At 46.1% G+C, this 24,394-nt stretch overlaps 2 protein-coding genes across 4 annotated transcripts in view; both read right to left on the reverse strand.

Annotated features, from left to right (window-relative positions):
* The window catches only part of LOC139061313 (uncharacterized), a 413,371-nt gene that overhangs the window by 89,060 nt on the left and 299,917 nt on the right, over positions 1-24,394 (reverse strand). The window lies entirely within an intron of this gene.
* Positions 1-24,394, reverse strand: part of LOC139061315 (uncharacterized) — a 134,824-nt gene that overhangs the window by 6,174 nt on the left and 104,256 nt on the right. For all 3 annotated transcript variants that reach the window (XM_070541154.1, XM_070541156.1, XM_070541155.1), the window contains one exon: positions 20,140-20,173. In XM_070541154.1, the coding sequence (XP_070397255.1) occupies positions 20,148-20,173 (26 nt within the window). In that variant the 3' untranslated portion in view covers positions 20,140-20,147. The remainder of the gene's footprint in view (positions 1-20,139; positions 20,174-24,394) is intronic.

The following is a 24,394-nucleotide window of genomic DNA, read 5'->3' on the forward strand; positions in this document are numbered from 1 at the left end:
TCCCTCATGTATTATGGCTGTATGCAGGACAAAAAGGCAATGCCGAAGCGCACAGCTTACATATGTACCGTGCTGGATCACCAACCGCAATGATCGCTGTGTTAAGCAGCGCCATCGGCCTCATGCAGGAAGGCTAGCGTAGACATATGGTAATTTCAAGCATACTAGACTTGAAATGCGTGAGAACGGTGCCGGTGCATGACAAATATTTGATTGCGCCTGCCGCTTAGATGTTTCGTGGTTGCCTTAGGTTGGCCGTGCACGAGCTTGCGCTCTTATGCTTTATGTTTTACTCCCTACGCCAAGCGACCAGATATTGAGCAGATTTACCATTTTATGCTGCTAATAAAGAGACACCGGTTTTTTTGCTGAGTTAAAACCGATATAAGCAAAATAGTTCACAACACATACACACACCGCGACTGATAATGTGCGTACACCGCGGCTGATAAAACGCGTCACATTTTCGCGCCCCCAAAAGATATTTCCGCCTACAGTAGTTACCGATGCACCGAAAGGCTTCCCTGACGACCTCATATGAACGGACACGGCGTAAATTTCACAGAGTACAATCTAAAACATCAAGAAATCGTTCCGCAGCACGCGACAGCAATACTTTCAAGCTGCGCCGCGCCGGATCGCCCAAGCCAGAGAGGGGGAAAGGCTCTCCGCGCGTCCTATCCTCCTCGCCCGATGAAACGGTCTATATGAGTAAACGATATTTAATTAGGCCTTCTCTAGTGTCTTTACTGCAATTTCACTGCTGCGAAAATGGCTTGCTTCCGCTGCTCAACATGGAGAAGTAGCAGGTGACCCTCTGTCGCCAATCCGTTAGAGTTACTGTACATGTTACCTAAGGTAGCAGACTGTGGTATAAACTTTTTTAAACAGGGTTGAAGTACCTCAGACAGGCTGGCCAACGTTTCGATAGGTGGACCTATCTTCGTCAAAGGCGGCCTCGTCATCCTCGGCGTGTTAGTTTTAAAGGGTTAGTGCAGTGACGTCACGTGCGGGTGTTGTCGCTGGCGGCTGGTTTTAAAGAGAGAGATTACAAGAGGGAACAGGCGCTGTCGTCCGACGTCCGTGAGCCTCATTCTCAAGACGAAGGGACAAGAGTGTGAGAGTGGGCACGCGGGGAGGAACGAAAAGAAATAGAAGCAGAAAAAAGGGGAAAAAGGGGAAAAAGGTAAAAAAAGCAGGGGGGTGCCAGGGCCGTACCAAGACGCAACAAAGGGGGGGGGGGCGTGAAAGAAAAAGAAAGAGAAAAATGAAATCTTTAAGAAATACGGGGGCTTGGGAGCGTGTTTGGGATGCGAAAGGTTAGGAGGTATTCAGGGGAAGTCGTTGGCGGCATGTTTTTGAGGCATTAGAACGGCCGGTCAAGCAATAGGTCGAGTAATTTTGAAATAGTTAAGGTGGCGACGGGGAGTCTGCGGTACAATGTGTGGGGGGACTGAAAGGCAGCGGCATGGTCTTTCAAGGGGCACTGCCCCACGCGCTTAACGTAGGTGTCGTTACGGCGGCATCCAGAAGGCGATACCCTGGGTTGAGGCGCCGAAAAAGCATATTGACTTCGGAATGTGTTGTCGAGGGGGTTTAAAAAAAAAGGGGGGGGGGGACTAGAAAAGGGGGGCAGGGGGAAGGGGGGGGGGCGAATTCGGTATAGCAAACAGGAGGGCGACGCGTGCAGAAGCGGGCGCGGGCAAGTGTACATGGAAGAAGGGGATCGTACACTTGGTATAGACGTAAAATCCTGAAAAAGTAAATTAAATTGAGTAGTAGGCAGGAATTTTTTTTTCTCCTTTTTCCCCCTCTTTCCCATTTCCCCTCTCTCCCCCTCTCCCTCCCTTGAGGACCTCGGCTCGATCAAGTTTGGTTGCAGCCATGTAAGCTGTTTGAAGGTCACTGTTTGGGTGGTTCCTGTTTGATAGCGTTTCTTTAAGGTGATCGAGTCTATCTATGTAGTCTTGGTTTTCAACGCAAATGCGACGTAGTCGTGTGGCTTGGCCTTTAAAGATGCCTTGTTTGCAATGTCTGGGATGGTGGCTGGTATATTCTAGGTACTGTTGTTTGTCGAAAGGTTTCCTATACAGCGTTGTCTTTAGTTCACCATTGTCAATGTATATTGTTGTGTCCAGAAAGTTTATGCGCTCAGTTGAGGATTCTGATGTGAATTTTATTGTTGGGTGAACAGAATTTAGAAAGGATACATATTTATCTAGACTGTCTTGGCCATGTCCCCAGATTATGAGTATGTCGTCTATGTATCGTAGGTATGTGTGGGGCTTGGTAGTGCAGCGCGATAGGAAATCTGTTTCTAGAATCCCCATAAATATGTTCGCGTAGGTTGGTGCAAAAGGCGTACCCATGCTTGTACCATGTATCTGTAGGTAGTAACTCTCTTCAAATTCGAAGTAGTTATGTGTGAGAACTAATTCAAGGAGAGACAGGTAAACTTCAGTAGAGTGTTGTGCACTGTGTTTAGACAGCGTTTGTTTTATCGAAGATAAACCATCAGGGATTGGAATGTTGGTGTACAGCGCCGTGACGTCTAGTGTTGCGAGAATTGTGTTGTGGGGTAGTGTGCCTTTAGTATTAATGTCTTCTATAATTCTCAGCAGGCGGGGCGTATCTTGTACAAATGACGGAAGTGTTTTCGGCAAGTTACCAAGGTAGTGGTTAAGGAATGTGGAGATGTTCTCTGTCGGGGTGTTGTTGTTTGATACTATCGGACGGCCTGGGATAATAGCAGTGTATAGTTCAGCGGATGGAATTTTATGAATTTTCGGAAGGAGGTAAAAGCGTCCGGCAGTTTTGTTGCTTGGTTTGAGAAATTTGTATTCTGATGGTGTTATCAATTCATCAGCCAAAAGTGATTTCAGCCTGTTGGTAATTGTCACTGTATAGGACAATGTCGGATCGTTATCTAGTTTGCGGTAATGTTCTGGGTTGTTTTAGTTGTCTGTAAGCCTCGTGCTTGTATTTTTCTATTGGCCAAATAACTATACTTCCACCCTTATCTGCTTCCTTAATAACAATGTCATTCCGGCAGCTCAGATTTGAAATGATATGACTCTCCGACGCAGTTATGTTTTTAGGTCGCTTAGATGTCTTGGATTGGCTTATAATTTCTTTAGTGATAGTTTTAAGGTATATGTCAAGTTCTATGGCTTGTTCTGGTTCGGGAGTCCAACTGGATTGGGCTCTAAGTGGTGTCGTCCCGGTGTCTGGTGTGTCTGCAAAAAAGTGTCGGATACGCATTCGTCGGGAGAATTCTGAGAGGTCCTTGTGAAGCTCGAATTCATTTATTGTGTTGTTCGTGGGGCAAAAGTTTAAGCCCTTGCTGAGTACGGCTATTTCTTTTTGACTTAATGTTTTAGAAATGTCTATAACATTGGAGCGGTTTAGTTCTGTGGAAATTTCCTTACTGTCTGGTCTTTCTAAGCTCGAGGTCCCTCTTGTCTGGGTGTGGTGGCTGTTTGGCTGGAAGGTTGTTTTTTGATTAAAATTAGCTTTTTTTCCTTTGTTTTTGAACCAATTTTCTAGATTGTTTTTCGCCGTAATGTTCTAAATCTCTCTTCTCATCTGGTGTCAGGGTTATGTTCCTAAGTCTGTGGTTAAAAGTTTCGATTTGCTCTTCGCAGTGTTCTTTGAGGATATTCAAAAGTGAAAGTGAGGCATTATGTAATGTTGTTTGCCAGTTTGCGCGATGGTGTGGTGGGAGTGTTCCAAGAGCTGGTACAGCCTTGAGTGTTAGGCCTTTAGGAATTATATTTTTCTCGGTGCAGCTTGTGTAGGTTTTCAGATGGGAGGTGTAGCTCACATGTTTTTTGGTAAGTTTTCTAGCTGAGTTGCGCGTACGTCCGCCATCTTGCCTGGGAAGCAACCAAATATATGCGGCGAAGCTGCACTCCGTTTTTGCTGGCGACATGCCTACCGGATTGTCGATCGACCGCGAACGCTTTCGCCTCGCTTGTGGACCGCTTTCCCACCTAATCGCAAACAAAGCGAATCGAAACAGCCGACTGAATAAGATAGTCAAGGAAAAGGTGCTGCTCTTTCTTAGCCGGTGGCGTAAGATGCAGCGCAAATATCAGTTGTTTTTGGACTAGCAGTCACCTGTGCACCTTCTAGGAACTTTTGACCTAATAACGTATGGGCACTAGCGCATCTAAATAGATTGTGTATTCTATACACGCCGGTCAGATGCAGCATTCATGAACTTCGACGGTAACAATTAGATCGCACCGAACAGTCTTAGGGAATATGCTGATGTTATTTTTTGGAAAAGCTACTTATCAAGGTAGTATAAGGTTCGAAATAACAGTGTATTAAAAACTGGATAAACGTTAGCAACTGAGGTAAACAATCAGATGCCTGAGTATTTTTCCTTTGCTTGAATATTGCTTGGCACTAAGATATTTTTCAGCAAAGATAAATACGCTAATAAGAGCAGTGCGGTGCTCTTTTAGCATGTAAACAGTAACGAAAAGAACTGCGCCGCAACTACCTCTTTTTCTGGCAATGAAGCCAAAATGCGAATTTCCGAAAAAAAGAAACAGTGCGCGCGAACATTGATATATTGAGCTTTATCAATTTGTGCTCTTTTACAAAGTGAGCTGTACTAAATATAATGAGGCCTATGCACCAAAGCTCTCAACGCGTAGGTAGTCTAAAATATTACTGGTGAGTCAATGAACAACCATTAGTATATCGACTCTGGTACGCCATTAGATTTGCTGCAGAAACGTACCCACCTACCAGCAGGCACTGGATATCAGCCACATCTGCAAGTGTCACTCAGTGATGTGCGTTTCACTGCAGGGAATAAAATGGAATCGACTGCAGGGATTCCAAAAGTAGCCTTCTGTGGGAGTGTAGGTAAGGTTTTTCTCTTACAGGATTTACATAGCTACAATATAGGTAATAATGCAAAGTACAGTTACGCCATTACTGTATGTTAAATGATGACACTCATTCCTCTTGACTCCTGCTTCACATAAGCAGTAGTAGACGAAATATCTTTACTTAGTAATAACCCCTTTTATGTTCAGAAAGAACCCAAGCAGTGCATTATTATGAAAATATGAGCTGCCTTTTTTATCGCAGTTCAGTGAATGCAGTGTGGTGCATGGGATCGAATAAAAAGTTTTCCCGCTTTCAGAGCGATTCGTGCAGTTGGGAGCAGGGCACTCGGTCATTATATCATTCCGATAGAATTGCGATCACACTGCGATGAACCAACAGCGAGATGCGCTGCGCACATTCTGTTGTTGCTCCACAGCTAGCCAGCACGCGAACAGCGAACGCCAAGATCAAACGGATTCGCTTTGAATTTGACTGGCGATAAACTTGTGTTAATCCAGTTCGCTGCAGCGGCGGCATCGCAAAATACAAAAAGTGGCCTCAGCATCTGCTTCTCCGCCATGCACGGTTGCTTGGCTATCACATAATGACGTTCTGCCAATGGAGGCGCTAGCGGCTTGATAGAACAGATGCGCAACTCTGCTACCTTAGGTAGCATATACAGTAGTTCCAATCCTAACGCGACCGCAGCACCTCCTCAGCGCTTGAGACGGGAGGGGCCCGCTCTGTCGCCATGGCGACCCCGTGCACTTACCTAATTTAAACATTACCTAAGCTTACCTAATGTAAACATCTAAACTGACCTAATCTAAAAACACTGGCCACTCCTCATGCGTTTTATCGAGCAGCCGTGGTCAGAGGTAAGCACAATCATGTTCAACAAATGGCCATGGGGAACCAGCGCTGGATAGGCGGCACGTCGAAAAGAGTGCGCTGCACGCCGCCCTGGCGACGAAACGCGGCATATTCCAGCCACACAACCAGAAGACACACACATACGCAGCCGTATGTTCCGTTCTCGCGCCGCTTCAAGTGGTGTTTTTGTAAAGAAGCTAGCGCCTTCAAGTGGTGAAATGACGAAAGAAGCTTTTTAAGCTTTATATATTTTTCACAGTGCGTCGCGGCGAGCACGTGTGTTTCTTTTACGGTTGCGTCATGTATAGACGACCGCACGCCAAGTTTCATCCTAGACGCCAGCGCTCGTTTCTCCCCTGGCGGAGCGATTTCATCTCCAACGGGTGTAGGTTTCCGTCGCCGCTTCCCTTCGCGGTCGCGCTCGCGTTCAGTTCGCGCTGCGCGCGAAACGTCCCTTGTTTGCGACGGCGCCTCTTCGGATGACCGGAAATTATTATTGTGTTTTTAACTGTCACGACAGCAATGTAAACACGAAAGGGTTGATGCAACCACGGAAATTCTGCTGATTCAAAAGAAAATGGTACGAAAGAAGCAGACGACAGACATGGATTACTGCGGTGCGCCGAGCGAAGTAAACATCTGGCAAACGAAGCGAGCTCGTTCATTGATCACTCCTGAGTGTATGACGGTTTCTGTATGTAACCCACGTGAAATTAATAATTACTCGGTACATAATCCTTTTATCCATATAAAAACTTTAAGTTCAACGAGCGCTTGTCCTGTCTTCTTTCTCGTGTTTCGTTTGTGTGTGCGCTGCCCAAGAATGGAAACCACGTCTGTTGTATGCGCTAGCAGTGGCCGAAGTTTACGCGTGCCGAGAAATTGAATATGTGCATGACGCATTGAACATGACCGGAGTTCATTCCCGCTTCACCATTGCACCGATCGATCGGATTACTGGACGATACACACCCGCGTCTTGGTCGCGCCGGCATTGCTGAAGCAGGAATGTATAAGAATACTTTCAACTTCCCTCTCTTGAGTACTGTTAAAAAATGACCAAGCTGTCTACATTGCTGCCTCTATTCCATATTAGTTAAAGTACTAGTTAGTACTAGTTAAAGTTGTGTGCGCATGTCGTACTTGTGCTAGGCAGCGATATATCCTGTTTATTTCCGCACAGTGTCGATAGAAGCCCGTTGTCGCCATCAGCGACAACACGGATTTGTAGCAAACATAATGTGAGAAACTGCAAAAATGATTAGCTCGTAGGTGCCGTATGTGTGTGCCGCATCGTATGTGCTGACGATTTTTCCGGCGGCACATACGATGTCGTTTCCAATTACCTGCTCAGCGTCCCTTACATGGTTAAGCAGACGCTGCCCATTCGCCGCATTGCAGCCATAAAAATATTCGTCAAGCGTACCGATCTTCTTAAAGGCAAATATAGCGTGACAGTCTGTTTCACGCTTATGGGAAAACTCGGAACGTATTGCATCGCGATGCGGCAAGCAATGGAGTCGTGCGGTGGCAGCAACTCGAGCAGGCGCACACGCTTGAGGGGCGGTGTCATGATCTGCGTCGTCTGCTACGGCGGCGCGCGCTGGCCGCATTTTTGGGAAGCGTGGTACTGTCAGGGGCAGTGCAGCGATTTCATCTGTACTGCGAGAACTGAGCTGATATTCTTTACTAAACGTTGTGCGTGGCCAAACTCTGATTCTTCATTGGCGATAATGGAGTTCCGCAAACTTCTTTTGACAACATGGTTCATTTGTTCTTTCGAAAGGCCGGAGTACTGAGCGTGTGCACGTATATTTCTTCACTGAGTGTGCTACCGTAATAAGCAGCGACAAGACGCACCAAGATGTGCGCGCAACGTGCTCAGTCTTTGTTTGACTCGAAAGGAAAACAAAGCACTCAACAATGATAAATGTGGGGGTAGAACACGACGAAACAAACGGATACGAATAAAGGAATGTTTTACATTAAGACAATGAGCTGGAAGTGATTTTTCTCGACAATCATTCGCTACACCAGACAGACCCTGCCCACCGGTGGGGAATTGGACACGTCACGCTCGGAACTTCAGTTAGTATCTCGTCATGTCCCCAGCGGCAGCGATGACAGCGCTCATCCTGGAAGGCAGTGAAGTGTAGAATGACTTGATCAGGGATGTGTTCATTCGCAGCACGTCTCAGTCGCTTACGATGGGGGATCGAAGCCTATCCTCGGGCGACTGATAGAGGGGATGTTGCGCCAACGATACTTTCAACGAGCACCAGACATTTTAAATGATGTTGGCGCCCGGGGATTGAGGCGGCCGCTCCAAGAGAGTGACTGCGCGCTCTTCTAGCAGTTCTTGCACAGCACGAGCAGTGTGGATCGGCGTCCTGTCGTGTTAGATTATATAGTCGCCTTCCAGAAACGGGCCGTCAAGAATGTATGGAATCAGTACGTCGTCTATGACTGCCCTGCAGCGATGAACTCACATTCGAGGCGTATCATTGGGCGTCGCGCAACGCTTAGCAAAGAATACCGGCTCATTTCACGCAGTAACGATGTGATTGGCGCCCTGCACCTGACAGTAGAACGTTTCCCGACAATGCGGCCAGCGCGCGCCGCCGTAGCAGACGACGCCGTTAAGATCCCGCCCCTCGAGCATCTGCGCGAGCTGGTGCCGCCGCCTGACTCAAGCGCTCGCCGTATCGCGATGCAATGCGCTTCTAGTTTTCCCCTAAATGTGAAACAGACTGTACACCGCCCTTCGAAGTAAATGTCCACGCGCACACACGTAGGCACACACCGCCCGCGGCACGAAACGTGCCCAAACACGCGCAGTGCAGGAGGCAATCAAGGCGGCGCAAACGAGAGATGGGAGAGGGGTACCACCCGCTAATAGAATTTTGCTTCGCATGCGGCGCTCTCAACGCCGGCGCAGCAGCGCCGCTCTCGGTGCCGTTCTTGTATATCAATGCCATGCTTGCGTGGCTGCCTGTCTCGCAAATCTAGCAGTTATGGCTCCGGTCGTGCTGCGCTATGGTTTCGTAAGTATTAGTTGGCGTGAAGATATTCCATATTTCTCTGGCTAGACATAAAAAATTCTGATGTTACTTCGCCACAGCAGTCAATGGAGAAGAAAGCTTTATCGCATCAGCTGACTCGCGCAAGCAAAGGTTTGAGTGCTCCGCTGTTTGATCCGTAAGAATCCTGGCTACATGTAGCACTAATTACATAAATTTGCCAGATGCATCTCAGCGCCGAGTCCTCATCCTTATGCGCATTTTTATAAACACATAGGTGGCTTAGTCGCGCGTGCGCCGGCACTATGCGCATACACTCGTATTACAAGGCAGCTTCCCTCCCACATAATTCTTGGCAATGAATGGATAATTTTTACCTTTCGTATCGTTCACTTGGTGCGGTGGCGTAGGAAGGGGCTTGGCGGTGGCATTGCGAAGGAAAAATGGTGCATATGCCGGATGGTGCATGCTATCGCTCATTTTGTTTCCAACGAAATACCGACTGCAGATTCTGCTGTTTGGTACTGTCTGCCATGGCTGACCGTCTTCACTATCGAATAAACCAAGGATACACGCGAAATTTGATTTAGAAACCAGCCCGACACCACTTGACAAGGCGACAAGACGGGAGCTTACTCCGCTCGCCTGACTGCTTGGATCCAATGCCGCCTCCGTTCTTGTTCGTAGGGTTCAGATGGAAAGACGCAGAAGGATACATCCTCTCTCATCCCGACTTACTTGTGGCACTTGTATACGCAACAGTATGATCGGCGCATTCTGCGCTGTCCTCTTCCCACTGTAAGCTCTGTCGTCACAGAATACCAACACCGCCTCTTTTGCGTTCATTACCGTTCCAGTTGCTGCCGGCCCAGCACCATTCTGTGTGTATGGGTAGTCCTAAATCTCTCAGATGCGGCTCAGCCACCACATACACACAGATCTTTTCTGCTTCCATGTCATGATACAACTCTTCCCATTTCCCGGCGTTATGGGCCGTGTTCATATTCAAGTATCCATCTCTGAAGACGTCCGCTTTACTCTTCAGGCTTCTCCAGGGTCTCCCTCTCCCTACTGTCTGGGGCTTCGGGAAGCCTTGTTGCTGTTCCTCTAACCTTGCTTCCCTGCCGTCTGTAGCATCGCCTGTCCGAGAGCTGCCATGAGCGATGCCATGCGGTGTGTGTTTGTCAGTGTCTATTGTTTTGCAAGGCCAGCTGACGCAGGCATGTGCCTAATTCCTCTGTAGTGCTCTTCTATTAGAGTAGGTTGTGCGCTTCACCTATCGGCGCCCGTGTAGTGCTCACACACTCGATACTTGGTCCCAGTTTTGTGCATACTCCTCTCAGGCTTTCATTCAGGAGCTTGCACTCCTTGCGCACCATGTCCGTGCTCCATACTGACTGGTGGACACCGTATGTGGTGCAACGGTGTGAACAGGCCCTTACCTGCCAAGTCTGTACCATGTCCTTGAGCTCGCGCACTTCTATGTCAGGACTGGTTGTCTTCGCTTATGGTATCATTAAGATCAGTGTGTAACGCCACCATCGCCTCAGTTGTGCCCCAAACCTCCGCCACTGCGTCCGCTTCTGCAATCACTTCCCGGAAGGCGGCTTCCTTGTTTGTCTGATATAGAACAAGCTTCCTCCACTTTGAGGCTTGTAGGGTAGTGAACCTCATTCTGTAAGCATTCACATCGCCGAAGACAAATGCACAGCGTCCTTTGTCGATAGTTCCCCGGGTGTTTTCTGCATTTGGCTGGAGACAATGGGATTACAGGATTCTATCGGTGGTGGCCTCTCGCATATCTGCTTTCGCTTCTTGTTCGTTTTTACCTGCCAGAATGCATGTTCCGAAACTCTGCTGACATCGAGCTCCTGATGCTCACTCCCGTGCTTCTCGGCTGTCCTGGTGTGACTAGCCGGTGTTGTATGGATGTCTTTCTGGTTTTGCGTGCCCACCTCTCTCCAGTCCTTTGTGGACAGCTGGGGTGTCTCCGATTTCATCTCTCGTGCTGTCTGGCTCCCCACTCCAGTGTCATAAGGGTTTTCCTGCCACACAGGCCCTGTCTGTCGTCTCCCACTCTCTGGGTCGTGAACTTCGCCTCCATTTGGTTCCCTTGTCACAAGAGTTTGTCGCATCTGTGGTTCATTTGCTGCCGCTGAGATCGAATTTCCTTCAGTTTTTGATCTTAAACTTCCTGCATAGCTGATTGTTCTTTGCGCTTGCAGTTCCTACTCTTATGTTATCTTAGCTGGTGCCAAAACTTGTGTCTTTTATTCTGTTCAGCCAGACGCAATGTTTACATTCATATCGATCCACCAACTGTGCTTCCTCCAGAGACTGAAAGGGTGTGTCATCAATTTACATCCAAAGGTCGCAGCTTGTGCACGCCACCCAGTAGCTTTTCTCGTTCCCAGCTCCTGTTGACGCGCTCCGTTTTGCTCGCGGCCGCCCCACGTTGTAGTTGAGACACAACGGCGAACGTTCAGATAGCCCGCGTTCGGGCATGGCGAAATCTCCGGCAGTGAGCTAACGTCACGACGTAGCTCGGCTATGGTAGCTAGGCACCGACTTGGCCGACTCGTGCCGCTTGCGCCACCTCGCGAGATATACGGGGCTGTGCGGGGCAAACGTGGTTTGTTAGATCTCGTTTACACCCGATTGTTAAGCACGACGCGTTAGAACAATTCACAAGGCACGACTGACCAATGCCTCACTGATGAGTCTGAACACCCAAATATCGCATCAAAGCATTTGGCGGATCGGCTAGGCCAGGATGGGGGCTGCTAAACGGAAATGTGACGCGACGCGACCCCACACAACTCTAGGATGAATGTTATCAGCGTCCCCTTTGGAATGGGGCAGAGGAATAGGCCAACAAGCCCTTGCTATTATACTGCCTAATGTCCTGCCTTGGCTAAAAATTAAAAAAGGAAAAAAAAAGACTGATGAACTTTCACAACCACATTTTATGACCACTACTCAGAACTTAGCCTTTGTACGTCTCCGGTTTTTGTCGTTCCCTACTTTTCTTCCCCCAATCTTAGAATAACCTCCTACTATCTATGGCGGACATGTTTACCTTTCCCCTGCTTTTGCTGAACCCAAGGGCTTCAAGGAGGCCAGTGGTGCCTAAATTGACCACAGGGCAGATGTCTTCACATACTAATAAAACATGCTCCATTGTTTCCTTAGTTTTACTGCAGCAAGCACATGCTTCTTCATTCTTATATCTTGCACCGAAAGTGATGAGTTTCCCTTTGAGTTGTCATAAATTTTCGCTTTCCAGATTTCGTTTTTTCCCTCTTAAATGGATACTCATGGCAGGTTTCTTACCGCCGCCCATGAGATTCTCCGAGTTCCCGATTGAAGTTCTTTTTTGCAGTGTTGCTTACCATACAGGCTGCATACTTGCTGGTAAGCTTCCTCATTTTTTTCCTCCACTGTGAATCAATGGTATTCCTGTACAAATACCTGAATACTTTCCCAGCCCATTTATTTTCTGTTATTTTCTGTTTCTGAACGACTGCATATTCCTCAGTCGTTCTTCATGATTAATTTTACTCTGAGCGTCGCTCACATCAAAACTTGTCCATCCCGTACCACCCTGTACAACTTCATTTGCTAGTTTCACCGTGACCGCCCAATGCGAGGCATCCCACTGACCTTTGGTTCCCATCGAGTCCTGATTGTATCCCTTATTTCAAGCAAATAACCGCATTTCCAAAAGTAAGCCCTGGAATCATCATACCTTTCCAGATGCCTCGGAGTACCTTGTGCCGATTGTATCCCCATAGCACTCTGTGCTTCATTATGCCAGCATTTTTCTTCCCCTTGATTGTTATTTCTTCCTTTGTTTCCATATATCTGTTGCCCTCTTTTATCCATATAGCAAGGTATTTATATTTTACCTTACGTATTTCCTGGCGCTGTATTGCCACGGTATGTTCACTGTTTTCATTGAATAACATCTGATTTTCTAACCCTAAATTTCAAACCTAAATTCTCGCTTTCCAGTGCACAGATATTAGCCACATGTTGCCAATAACTTTGCTTCTGCGCTAGCGTCACGATGTCGTCCACATAAAATAAACCTGGAAGCTGCTCCTCTACTACTGTACCCGCCTGTTTGTATGAGTGATTCAGCCCGATATTGCTTCCTTCAAGTGCCTCTCCATCCTCACCATGTACATGTACATCATAAACAGGGAGATATAGGGCATCCCTGCCTCAGTTTTTTGTTGATAGCAACTTTCTCCTTGCTCCTCATCCATTCCCTTTCAATGCAAGCGGTATTTTCTAGTTGAAGCTCTCAAAAGCTGTAGACAATCGTCACCTAAGCCTTCCCTTTCCAGAATATCCCACAAACCGTTGCGGTCTACGTTGTCATACGCTCCTGCAATGTCTAAAAAGGCCACATATAACGGTCTACTTTCTACTCTTCATATTTCAATACACTGAGTAAGAACAAATATGTTATCGCCAAAACTCCTACCTATTCTAGAGCCATTCGAAAGTTCTTCCAAAATGCCTTTATTATCTGCCCATGCTTGCAGATTAAATTTGATCGTCTGCATTGTCGACCGTCAACGGTCTATACAAGTGAACTATCTCTCTGCCCCATACCTTTATAAATTAAATTCATTCTTTTACTTTGTCGCCAACTGACTGGTATTCGTCTGTCTTTTAAAGCTTTTTTCATTGCTTTCACGAGCGCTGATTTACTTTTTGGTACTAGTTCATTATTCAGCCTAACAAGAACCTCGTCTAGCCATATGGCTGTGTGCTTTTGTATTTTCGGTTTTCTTCCAGTTGAAATTTGTCAGTACCAGCTCCCTCTTCATCTGGTTCTCTTTATTGATTTCTTCTTTTTTCCAAAACTAACCTCGTCGTTGTCTTGGAAAGATTCGGCTGTCGTTTATTGCCGCTTCCAGTTTGTTTCCATCTTCCTCCAGGATAGTTAGTATTGCTGTTGATTTTCTGCCTAATTATTTTAGGTGTTCCCAAAATAATCTAGGTGCGGTCTTCTTTTTCTCATGTATTTGTGACAACCAACATTCACTTTCACCCTTTATCTTTGCTTGCAATAGTATTTGAACCATACATTTTTTTTCTCCCGGTGTATATTTCACACTTACTGTTTACTTCATCCCTAGGCAACTGCGCGTTCTTTGCGTGCCTGTGCTCTCGAGATGCTTTCTGTCGTTCCACTATCGCTTCTCGTTATCCTGTTCCACCAGCTTTTCGTTTTTTTCCCTTTCCAACGAACATGTGGTTTATCTTTCTGTATTTTTGTCGTTATTACGCTTGGAAGCTCACTATCTTCCCACTCTTGACTTCGCCATTTGCCAAGTTCTTTCTCGACTCTAGTGACTATATTTGTTATTTGTTCAGCGCACAAATGTGCACTGGCCATTTTGAACTCCTTGCTCTCTTTCCCACCCCGTATCCCATTATCAAAATGATATGTTTATGGTCGCTCCCTGTGCTCCTATGCCCTTCCACATCAATGAACATTTATCTCAACTTACAAATTCCTTCTTTTATCAGACAGTTTTCAATGGTTGATAGACAGTTTCCCACTTCGCACGTGATCTACCCTTCACACTTAGGCACTGTATTCACGATAACGAGGTTATGATGCTCACATAGCTCTTGCGTTGACTTCTCGTTGTTATCGCTATAGCCATCTAAATCTTGTATGTGGGCATTCATATCACCTAATAGGATAATTTTGGCATCATTCCCGAAACCTCTAATATCAGCGCTTATACACTCCACTAACTCTTAATTCTTCTATATGCAAATATTTCTGGTACAAAATTACGTAACGCCCAGCCAAGTTTTTTCCCCACTAAATGTGCCTGGTAACCAAAGGGGCTCTTGAAATTTTGAATTTACTCTTTTCCATTTGGCTACCAGATTGATAAGCATTCTGACTTCATCTCCCCTTCTTTTTAACTTAGTTATGTTGAACCCTTCCCAAACGTAAGTCTCAATCACTGACAGTTCTTCCGGGTCTCTACGGTGCGTTCCTTTAACCGCATACACTTTTTGTTTTCTATTTCTTCTCCAGTGAAGTGCTCCTCAATCTCTGCCCACTTTTCGTTTCTTCTGTTGCCCTGCATGTTTACGTAGCCTATTGCATGGCAAGCTTTCTCTGTTCTTCATTTTTCGGTTAATAATCGTGATGCTATACTGAGGTTCCCTTAGGGGACCTTCCTTACTACCTACCCTGGCTTCCTGAAGCGCGCGTGGGCCTCCTAAAGAAGCAACAGCATGATTATCAAGTCACCAGCCCCTTTCTCGTCCAAGCCTGTAATTCAAGTGGATTCGGTTTCGTTTACAACCACCACACCTTCTCACTTTTCCCTGTTTGCTTCAACAACCTCCAAACCTTTCTATCATCTCATATTCCATATTGCCTCATTAGCAGCCACTACCGCTCTTTGTACATCTGTCTCGTACACGCACCTCCAACATTGTGAATACTACGATTACGCACCTGAGGGGATAGCTCACGCAAGTTACCCACCCCCTTCGCCAAGAACTGGGCTAATCCTCTCCCATTACTGTTTAGGACGTCATTTAGCCCACCTGGTACTATTAGAAGGTTGTGCACGTAGGTATTTTCCGTGAGCTTTGTTTTTGCTCACTTCATGGCAGAACTCAGCGTCCACTTTGGAAATGTACCTATCGCCGCTATTCAATCGCCTGTCACCCTCTCCACAATTCCTTCCGAGCGCCTAGCCAGGTTTGAGTAGCCCAAAATAGCCGCAATTTCACTCTCTCGCACCTCTCCCTCCTTCTCTTTGACCAAGCGCAACTTTGAGCGCAACTTTGAAGTTGCGCTCCTGCTTTGCCTGTGGCGGCGTCAAAATAGGTGCCACACTTTCCAGCTACCTCCTCCCTACGTTACACGCATTCCCACATCTTTTGCCGACACTCCCTCTCCTGTAACGTTGGGGGACTACGTTCAATTGTCATTACCATTCTCGATCACAATGGTGGCCCCGTTCGACGTTTCCTCGGCTGCTTGAAGTCTGTCTTCCAGTACCTTCCGCTCATCACGCTCCCTATTTAGCTCATTTTTTATCTGTTCAACCTCTTTCACAAGCTCTTCCCGGAAAGCCTCCATTTTCTTCAGCCTGGCATCGATATCAGAGTATGTCCCGATTGACTCGATTCCCTCTCCATGCTCATGTCTCCCTTCATCTGCCTTGAGGGACCCACCGCACACTGCAGGCTTTCACGGCTTTCGACGGATGGGGCCGATGTTTTCTTTGTTTGAAAAGCGGCAAGCAGCAAGCTTATACATGTTTTCATGAGTCTGCGTTTCGCAAGGATCCATTCATTTGAAGAGAGTAAGGGCAATATTGATAAACCATAACTAGGCTGGCTTTAGAAGATGCAACTGAAGTGGGAGGTAAGGCCCCAAGGCAACCAGTAGGTAAGCACTCCCAAGTAACAAGGGACCTATTAAAAAACGACAAAGAATGAATGTGACCAACAAAACTAATCAAAAAGCAGAAACTAAGAGATACTATAAATTATACAGCAAAAGCTCGTTAATTCGAACCGCAAGGGGAAGTCGCTTCAGTTCGAATTAACGAAAGCTCGAACTAGCGAAAGTGAAGGAGAGCAACAGTACACTGCGATTTGGAAGCAGTAGGGCATGTCAGAAATTTGGCGAGTCAGAAAGTGATGGCGTGTGCCCGCGGAACACGCCTTCTTCAAGTCGAAGCTCCGGGTCCGACTGTGCCACACCACCGATGTCCACCGAAATGAACGTTAGCCGAGGCTTGACACCATCACAATGAATCGCGACGACCGATACCTCCTAAGCTGAAAACAGAGGTGCACAACCGATGAAGACTGCCGAGACAAAGACGCTGAACATGTGAAGGTGGCGAAGGTCCTGATTCGTTGGTCCTTGATTGCAAACGCAGCTGCGACGTACTTGATTCGCTGTGTTTTGGCGCTTGCCGTGCCACCTCCGCACAACATTAGCAGCTGTACAAGATTTGCAAAGCCTCCGAGATTCGCAATGGGCAAGAAGTCTCGGAGGTTACGTAGAACGGAGAGGTGGCAGCCGCCGCTGCCGTCTGCCTGACTCCGCGTCGGATAAGATTTTTTTCCAAATTTGTCTTCTCTCGCCGTTCTCTCCGTTTCGGAGGCAATACAGCCATGTGTGTAGGCAGTAGGCGCGTTTCTCTGGCCATGTGCCAGGCGAGCGTAGTTCGAAACATCCGTGAGGGAACCTTCTAGCGTTCGAATTAACGGACTTTTTTATACATAGACTTCTGTGGAGCTTGGCATGCCCAAATGGTACAGTTCGAATTATCCATAAGTTCGAATTATTGAAGTTCGAATTAACGAGCTTTCACGGTATCTTGAGAAAGACTGAAAAAGCAGTAAAAAATCGACCTAGCCTGAAAACAGTGAGAAGGAAACTAGGCATCGGACGAACAAAGATATATGCCCTTAAAGACAAACAGGGTAATATCAGCAATCTCGCAGACAGAGCAAAAGCAGCGGAAGAATTCGATATTGACCTGTACAGTACCAAAAGCAGCCGCGATACCTCCGTTCAAAGTAGTAATGAACAACTTAGAGGCTTCTGCCATAACTAGCAATGAAGTTAGAAGGGCACTGCAAGACATGAAACTGGGAAAAGCAGCCCGAGAAGATAGACTACCAGTCGATTTAATCAAAGATGGTGGAGACAATGCTTTAAAAACGAGCCACTCTTTATACGAGGTGTCTATCGTCTGCAAGGGTCCCAGAAAAATGGAATGCAAGCATTATACTAATCCAGAAAAGGGCGACGTTAAAAGAATTGAAAAATGATAGGCCCATTAGCTTACTCTCAGTATTATGTAAAATTTTCACGAAAATAATCTCCAATAGACTAAGGGCAACACTGGACTTTATAGTCAACCATGGGAACAGGCTGGCTTCACGAAGGGACACTCTACAATGGATCACCTCTATGTCATTTATCAGAGAATCGAAAAATCCGCAGCGTACAATAAGCCTCTCTATAAGGCTTTCATAGGTTAGGAAAAGGCATTTGATTCAATAGAGGTACCAGCAGTCATAGAGGCATTATGTAAGCAAGGAGTACAACAGCATGCTTACATAAATATCTTGGAAAGTATCTACAGCTACCTTAATTCTCCACAAGTAGGAAGATACCTATAAAAAAGGGGGGTCAGACAAGGGTCAGACAAGGAGACACAGTCTTTACAACGCTATTCACCGAATGCTTGTAAGTATTCATGCAATTAAACTGTTAAGGCTCAATGGCAAATGTCTCAGCAACCTCAGATTTGCAGATGACATTGTCCTGTTCAGCCACACTGGGGATGAGTTACAACAAATGATTGAGGGCCTGAACAGAGAGAGTAATAAAAGAGTGGTGTTGAATGTCTATATGCAGAAGACGAAGGTAATTATCAATAGCCGGGCAAGGGAACAAGAGTTCAAGGTGGCCGGTCAGTATGTAGGGTCTGTGAAGGACCACATTCACCATAGGTCAATTACTCAAAAAGGACCTTGATCAAGAGACTGAAATTTACAGAAGGATAAAAATAGGTTGGAGTGCCTAAGGCAGACATTGTCAGGTCCTGACTGGAAGTTAGCATTAAATAGAAAGTGAAAGTGAAGTGATCGGTTCATCGGTTGTGCACCATTAGCATTAAATAGAAAGGTGTAAAATCAATGCATTCTACCTGTGGTAATATGGGGCAAAAACTTGGAGACTGACAAATATGCTGAAAACAAGTTAAGGGGGGACGTGGCTTTGAAAGTGAACTTCCTTGTTTCTTCGTGGGTTTTGATGAAAATTCGCACAAATGTATAGAATATCCCCTGATGCTCCCATTAAAGTTTCAGAGCGATATCTTGTGAACATTTGATTCAATGTTATTCAGCAGAATTTTTCTCCGTCTTACTTGTGGATAGCGTGGGGAAATTAAAAAACGTGATAGAAGGCTTGTTAAGTATTGACTGCATAGCTAAATACGTCCTCAACGTCGTGACATTGTTGCTTTTTTTTTTCACAACACACATTTTTTGGAGTGACATCTTTATGTTATGTTGAATTCCAATGGCGGAGTCGGAGCAAGTTTTTCTGCTCGTTTCGGAGCAAGTTTGTTCCAATGACAGAGTGAGGGCGGGAGTAAGGTGTTCCAATGAGAGAGTCGGAGTGGATTCAGTGCGGGAGTCACACCGTGGAGCAGAAAAAGATGCTCCGCCAAAATCGGCGGAGTGGACCGGAACTCTGCGTGACGTATTTCCTTTACCACGTTTGTCTGCTGGGCGGCGCCACCGGTCACGACTCGCGAGGAAGCAAAAGCTGCTGCACGCTTGGCGAGATATTCATTCCGCACTTCTAAAAAACAGGTGAACGGCGCTGAAGAGTCAACTGACCGGTGTGGCGGTTCTGGGAGCAAACAGCGGAAGGAAATGACAACACGCAAGGTACCCTGGGTAACTCGGTGATAGAACTTCCGCTTCCGCCTTGCTCCGGCAGCGCAGGCTGTGTTCCACTCGCGGATTCGGAGGCGTTGCTCTACGCCAGAGTCGAGTGCTCGCTCGCGGAGTCCGTCGGCTGCTCCGACTCCGCCATTGGAATTCAACATTACTTTTACATAGAGCACACTTTCATGGTAGACGAATAACCATATCTTAATTTATAAAGGACCAAGATAAGAAAGCGAGAATACAACAACCTGCATTGCAGCCCAAGTGACAAAGCAAACGAAGTCAAAATATATCAAACGGTAACAAAGAAATCTGCTCCAGAAACTGAGCAGAAAGGCAGAAAAGGTTGAGGACACGGCAAAGTTTCCCCTTCTCTTGACTTCTCTAAAGGTACCATATTTGTAGTCTTTGGGGTGTTTTGTGAAGTGGGGCTTCTTGTACTTGTGGCCTCTGGTCTGGAGTGCTCCCCCCCCCCTTTTTGTTTTTATAGGGCATTCTTTGCAGCTGCTGCTGCTGCTGCTCTACAAAGAGCATGGTGCCTAGGTTGCAAACCACGTGACGTGCAGAACTGTGTGGGCATGAATATAGTTTCAGTGTAAATTCAGGCAGCCTGTACACACAGGCTGCCCGATTGATAGCAATCTCCAGTACAATAAGTGAGCCTTTTTTTTAGAATTGACCATGTTACTGAATGAAGGCTCTGATTGTCAGTAGCCTGCCAAATCACCTTTACTTTAAAATGGTGGTAAACTTAGGATCAGAGAGCCAGTGATAGATGTGCAGCTGCTATAGGTGCTTTCCAGAATTTTACTTTGGTATGGTGCCTCGATCACTTCTGCGGCCAGGCGTCTGTGCCAGCCCAAGGGTCCTAGTGAACAGAAAACATTTTGAATCATGAAATACTGTGGCTTACCGATGGCTTCAGCGTCCACCTGTTGCTCGTCCATCTGCAGCAAAACAAACAAAGACTATTATTATTTAGCAAACCTATGAGCCATATGTCCGCTTATGAGCCACATCATTTGTTATAACAAAAACATCAATGCCCAAGCACTCCGTACAGATGGTTAACCAGTGAAGCTGAAATGTGCAGCACTGGTTATCACTGGATTAATACCGACAGTTCATTAAACGACTGCTTCGTAGGTTGCCAGACTCTTGGTACGAAGTTGCTGCTTGCGCTCGGCTGCACAAGCCTGCTGTCGTGCCGGGTCAGCAACATCAGCCCGACGTAGGGCAACACTGCACTTCAGTAAATCAAGGGAACAGGCTGGCTTCAGGTAGGTATACTCTTCAATGGATCAGCACACTATTTCCAGACGTATGTCTATTCATTTGCCCATGAGGTATTCAAACCTATCATTTCGCGAAACTGCACGTGTCATCTAACTTTCGTCTACCCTGGATGATAAAGAAGACAGTTCTGATAGTTCTAGCTACTGGCTTTTCCTAAAAATAGTCAGTGCAGAACGGAAAATGTGAAATTTTACGACTGCATGCTTACATGCTGCTGCAGCTCCCGGTTAAGAGGAACCGCTTCCCGCTTCACCGTCGTGAAAAAAGAAATCGGTCCAATACCACTCGGGCTCGGCGGCTGGATGCCCGCCCAATTCGCCGCTTAGGCGGGCAGATTTTGTCAAGTTATTTCGTGTGAACGTAGCCTGAAGGGTGAATCTGAGATGGCTTCGCTGGGAGGGCCACTGTGGGGACTCCGCTCGCCGCCTTGCCTTACATTCTCTTACCCTGGAAAACTGGACGGTGTGGGGATATTGAGCTGGCTCTCTCGCTTTACTGGTGGTGATGGTAAACTTTTTCGCTTTACTCCTGTAACGTAATCATCGTGGGGGGCAGTGAACTGCCAGGGGCCTTCAGTTGTACCCGCTTATAGTGCGGTTGAGCCAGTATCAATCATCTCGTCGTATACATAGTTATAAATCTAAGCAGTTCAAACGTACAGCATAACAGGCATTATGTATTTCGCAGTGATCGAGCGAGCCAAAACTACTATCAGGGTGTCTACCAAGTTGACATTTCCAAATTCCCTGAATTTTCCAGGTTTTCCCTGAGTGCCTTTGCAAAATTGCCTCAGTGATGCAGAACGTTGTTTTATGTCAACGACCGCCAGACACCATGTTGCTCGATGATGTCGCTTCCTAGTAAGCATGCTTTTTAAAAAACAAAGCAAGCAACTTAATCCTGTTTGAATAGTAAGTAGTACGCGTTTTATTGAAAAAGAAATCGGAAGGGAGGGGTTATGTAAAATGCACAACGAATAAGGTATCTTCGAAAGTAATAGTAAAACCCATTAAAAATCGAGTCGAACATTCTCAAATACAAATAAAGAGATGCATACAGAATATTTTCGAATATGAGCTATTTCTATCAGCTAATTGGTTTGAGGCCCGATCTTTATCGCAGGTGAGATTATCGCAGGGACACCTGCATCTCGGCGTCAGCCAACACTTTGCTTTCATATTGCAAGCTCCTTGAAAAAAACCGGCGGCATCCTTGCCAACCCGCTCAACCTGCTTGCCAACCCCGCTCTTGCCAACCGCTTGCCGGTTGGCAAGCGGTTGGCAAGAGCGGGGTCTGCAACAAAGACATGTTAAACTAAAGTTCTGGTTCAAAGAAAATCATGCAACACATGCAACCGCATTTAACAAATTTATATGCTATAAACGAACAATGAGACGGTCAGTTTCAGTTTGTCATTCGTTCATAACAATTGGTTAAAAGAAATGGTATACAGACAAGGGTCCCTTAGAGAATATGCTACGAAATGACAGTTGGACAAAGTACTATTCATGGCTGTTATCATAGTGCGGGATTTGCTGATCATGCCTCAACATCCCATGGCAGCGCCAAAGATGCAGTTATATATTATTCTGTTTACAAGTGTGGTGGTATTCTAGAGTTTAATTATGAAGACACCGCTACTATTCGCAAAACAAAAGTTATTTCCTGGTTTTCATGTCATACAAAAATTACCTATTCATGGACTTTGTCAAAAATGTCCTGCCAGTGAACGGCAATTTGTCGGACTATTTTGCAGTGTGCGAGCAGAAATCGGCGAAATAAAAATTTTTGCCCCTTTATAGGCTTTATACGAGACCCCTAAAAAACTTTCCATGCTACAATGAAAGAACTACATGAAATAGCATGATGGAGGCAAAAGGCGTAGCCCACCAGAAAGCGAGGAAAAGAAGGACACGACCACACAAATTGCGGGATCACAGAACTCTTCTCTCGGCTGCAAAGAACATGTGCTGAGTACCCAGATAGCACCACTCGTGACAGTATGGGTTGTTTTGCGAAAAAAAATCATGCCAGGCACATGAATTCCAACTCTTCACCAGCCATCTCATCACCAAAGCTGGCGATGCGATATGCCTCAATGATAAGCCTGATCATCTTGTTGACGCCTTTTCCAAGAATTACCGTATTTCCAAAGAAGGTCTGTGTGTTCCGGATGCACATGTAGTCTGTCCTTTTCTCCAGTTTCTAGTGCCCTACGCCTTTTGCTCCCATCATGCCGTACCCTCAAGCCCAACATACAACTTGGTCAACTTCATGAAAAAGCAGTTCTATATTTGATGAAAGTCAGAGGCGAGATATGCATGATGTGTACCTAAATTTCAGGATCTATAGGTTGCAAACATCCAATATACCAAATTACCTATGCATCTGTTTCAGTTCATCAATCGCGTAGTTTAAGAACCACGAAGCGTGTTTGTGCCACGAAGCTTAAATTGAGAGCAAGTTGGTAGTGTATTATGCGTGATGCAGTCTGAAGCGTCAGGTAGTGACACCTATTGCAAAAAACCATTATTCAAGCAATCGATAATGTTACAGTATGTACCCTTCTGAGCTATGTCTTCAAGCGTCCCTAATGAGCTCTACGCCTCAGCGTGATAAATTCAGCAAAAAAAAATGCTCGTAGATTAAGTGCAATCCATAGTGCATTCAAATGTTTCTCGATTAACTATCAGATCTTTTTAAAGTATTGAATGCTCCTTTCATCCATAATATGCGTTCTGCAAGGTTAGCAGTAGGGCTGCCCACTCTCATGGCCAAACTTACAGCATTTTCCTTATACATTTTTTAAAGCGACCCATACTTGAGGTCAAGTTCAAGTAGAAGTATGGTGGCTGGCCAGCCTGCGCTTTTTGAGTCCCAACAAAGCCATCATATGTTACAGTGAACCAAGAAGGTCAGGAGGAAAGGAGGCCAAAGGGGGCCAATGAGAACATTTCATTTGCATTTATTCTGATTAATTCATTCATTCGTGTATTATTGCAAAGCTATCCTTCCCTCCTTCGGCTTTCCCACTGCTGCTGCTGCCCGGCATACGGCATTGGGGAGCGGGGAGCGGGGGGGTTCGAGGTCCAAGGAATGGCAACGCTTGAAATTCTTTTTGCGCCTACGCTTGGATGGATGGATGTTACGCGAGTCCCCTTTAGAACGAGGCGGTGTGATGGGACACCAAGCTGTTGCTATTATAGTGTGTGAAGTTCTTCCTAAGTTAAAAACGAAAGAAAAAAAACATGATGCATTCCAATATTCTTATTTTCTGACGCCCTATTACGAACTATGCTTTTGTAAGTCTGCGTTTTTGTCGTTTCCCTACTTCCACTAATCTCCAATCACGTCTCACTAATATCTATTGCGGAAATGATCACTTTCCTCCTGCTCTCGCTCAACCCAAAGCTTAAAGGAGGCCAGTGGTCACGTAGTTAATCTTGGCAGCTTTACTTTAAAACTGCTAGCCCGCAATAGATTATATCAGCCTCTCTGACTTTCCGCTCGACGTTCTTCCTTGCTGTGCAGCTCACTCTACAGGCTGCATACTTGCTGATCACCTTCCTAGCTCTTATCCACCACCGTGAATCAATGCTTTTTTCTGAACAAACAAATACCTCAACACTCTCTCAGCCAAATCATTGTCTTTCATATTCCTCAGTCATACCTCATAATCACTTTTACTGTGAGATTCCCTCACTTCAAAACTAGTACAGTGCATATCAATCTGTACAGCTTCATTTGTAGTCTTCCCGTGAGAACCCAACGCAAAGCGACCCACTGACATTTGGTTGCCATCAAGTCTCGATTGTACCCCTGATTTCAGGCAAACAACTACATTTCGAAAGGTTGGTCCTCGAACCATTACA

Source organism: Dermacentor albipictus, chromosome 6, assembly GCF_038994185.2.
Source record: "Dermacentor albipictus isolate Rhodes 1998 colony chromosome 6, USDA_Dalb.pri_finalv2, whole genome shotgun sequence".
NCBI classification, from domain to species: domain Eukaryota; kingdom Metazoa; phylum Arthropoda; class Arachnida; order Ixodida; family Ixodidae; genus Dermacentor; species Dermacentor albipictus.